This window comes from Diaphorina citri, unplaced genomic scaffold (genome assembly GCF_000475195.1).
Source record: "Diaphorina citri unplaced genomic scaffold, Diaci psyllid genome assembly version 1.1 scaffold9153, whole genome shotgun sequence".
Taxonomy (NCBI): domain Eukaryota; kingdom Metazoa; phylum Arthropoda; class Insecta; order Hemiptera; family Psyllidae; genus Diaphorina; species Diaphorina citri.
Window position 1 is genome coordinate 9099 of NW_007386527.1, and position 2818 is coordinate 11916.

The 2818-nt window shown below is 33.3% G+C and overlaps 1 protein-coding gene across 1 annotated transcript; it reads left to right on the forward strand.

Moving 5' to 3' along the window:
- Positions 1-24: 24 nt before the first annotated feature.
- Positions 25-1902, forward strand: LOC103522542 (trafficking protein particle complex subunit 5-like). Its single transcript, XM_008487643.2, has one exon. The coding sequence runs from the start codon at positions 139-141 to the stop codon at positions 718-720; it is 582 nt and encodes a 193-aa protein (XP_008485865.1). The 5' UTR covers positions 25-138; the 3' UTR covers positions 721-1902.
- The last annotated feature ends 916 nt before the right edge of the window (positions 1903-2818 follow it).

A 2818-nucleotide genomic window follows, 5' to 3' on the forward strand; every position in this document is an offset into this window, starting at 1 on the left:
ACAAAGTCTAAACTCAATTCTCTTTGGAACCCTAATGGTGGTGCAATAATCTACATATATTTGGAATTTCAAGTACCCTAAACTGATGTAGGAGGCATCATTAGTTGGCTTGTTTTGTTTCAGATTATTGATCTCACCATGAATTCAGCAACCAACACTGCTGGAATATCAATCTCAATCATTCAGCCTAAAACAAGTATACTTGACAAACCTATAAACACCAAGGTCAAGCATGATATCAGCATAAATTTATATGCACTCTTGTTTTCTGAATTGGTTCAATATTGTCAAAATAAGTCTCTATCTGTTCCTGAATTTCAAAGTAAACTCCATGAAGTTGGCCAAAGTATAGGTGCCAAGTTAATAGACATAAATTTTTATCGTGAAAAAAATGGCAAGAGGGAGATCAAATTATTGAACATTCTACAGTTTGTAAAAATCAACTTGTGGAAAAATATATTTGGCAAAGAATGTGATAAACTAGAAAGGGCTAATGATGATGAACGGACATACTACCTGATAGAACAAGAATCTCTGGTGAACAAGTTCATTAGTGTACCTAAAGATAAAGGTAGTCTTAACTGTGCCATTTTTGTAGCAGGTATTGTTGAAGCTGTTCTCAATAATTGTGGATTTAAGTCAACAGTAACAGCTCATTGGCATAAAGGTACAACTTATATGATACAATTTGATGAACAAGTAATTGCCCGGGATAAATGATGAAGCAGTGTGTATTGTCTATCAAAGTAACTTACATTGATTTAATGAAGAAATCATGGAATGAGAGATCCATACACACTATTTTTCACCAAGGAAGGAAAATTCACAGCTCTACAGATCATGGAAGAGAATATAGCAAGTCAATGGAGGAGAGGAGCTGGAAAAGTGGAGAGGGGGGCATGCAAGGGTAATCAACAACTATACCTATTACAATCTCATGGCAAAGTGTTTGTGAACTTCTGAGCATGAACTAACACTTTAACACAAGCTTGTATACCCATCTATTATTAAAACATTGTCATCAAATTTATGAAAGAACATCAGGTCATGATTTTTGTATTGTTTTGGATCCACCACTTGTCAGACCAAGAGGGTAGGTATTGTGAAAAATTGAACTCCACCACTAATAAATGTGACTAGTAGATTGTCTCAATTGATAACACTAGGCTTTACCTCTAGTGCTAGTTTTTGTTTACCTGTGAAGGTTAAAGAATAAGTGTGTTTCAGTTTAGATAAAGCAATAATACAGATAATCCAAGATCAGTTGTTTTTTGAAGTAGTTTCCCCCATTTACTCTCGGCTATCTTGTGATTAATTCGTTATTTTGTTTGTACTTTTATCCCATTGGTTAAAGACATGACCAAGAAAAACAGTAGCTATCCAGTTGTCAACTCGTCTACAGAAGACATGATTCAAGTTGGAGAAAAGGATGGAGCAAAGTCTGGAAACTCAGCTGTGGATCCTAGTGTACAAACTTTCTGTCGGTTCTTCTTTGTTCTACTATTCATTTTAGCAGTTGTTGGAATTATTTTGAAGAAGTTTGAAATCATTACATGATGGAAAAAACTTGAGATTGTTTTACTTCAGGAGTGTCAGTGCAGCTAATGTTGGCTATCATGAGTACCTAATGGATGCCCTAGGAAAGGAGCCACTAGGTACCTACATACTTAAAATGATTCAAAACATGAACAGAACATAGGAGGTAGCTTCCAATATTTCTAACTACCTACTCGGAAGTTTACCTACCTAAATAATATTTTGTTTAAAAAAAGAAGGTTTTTACAGTGTCATAACTTGGAGAGATATGTTCAAGAAATCAAAATCACCTATTGTACAGCAGAAATAAGGAACACAATTTTAATAAATTACTTTTATACGCAATATTCTCAGTTTAATGATGTATGATTTGTGTTGACTTTATTTTTCTTTACACTACATAATTTATGTAACTATATAAATCTTATTCTACAATAATTTAAATAACAATGTGATTCTGTTTACCTACCTAAAATATTTCATGATAGGTACCTATTTACACTTACTTTACAACAAGAAATTTATTTCTAAAATGATTAAAAACAAAGTGAGAAAGTATTCCTAACAATTACCTTTTTAGTTACATCTTAAGTGTCTATTAGGTCTGAATTTGTAAAGCAAAACACCAGAGAAGTAGGTACCTACCTATTCATATTTTTACCTCATGGAAAAGGTCATACTTATTATTATTTATTGAGATCAACACTATATGACTTAACCCACATTTCAAGACGCCCATGTTTTACAGGACAGTGGGTAGGTACCAAAGACTAAGTGAGGATTTCTTGAATATTCAAGTTGAACGAAAAAAGAAAAAACTATTCTAATAAACAAAATCGACAGTTAAAACTTAAATATCACGAAGAATTTACATGACAGAAAAAGAAGTAGATATAAACAGGTGGTACCCTAATATGAAATAATTTAAAACCAATTGAAAAACCACACACCAAAAATTGGAAATATTTTAACCTGCAAGAGAGTACGTAGGTACATACGTACGAATATTTCCAATGAGGGCTAAATTTATACATACATACCAATATCTTTTTGTGGCAAGCATAATTAGCTGCCTTTTCAAGGCATTCATCAGGGCTGTTCACAGCCCAATCAGACAATGAGCTAACTCCAACTATGGCACCTCTATTTTATTTCATTTTATTTATTTATTTTTTTACAAGACATAATTTATTTTTTGTTCAAAAACAAACTGCTGTCCTATTGCAACTGGGACCAGATGGACCCCCCCTGTCAACAGCCCTGGTATGTACTTGTTTCACCT

Coding starts and splice junctions, on each gene's coding strand:
- LOC103522542 (XM_008487643.2), top strand. CDS start 139: ATGAATTCAGCAACCAACACTGCTGGAATATCAATCTCAATCATTCAG.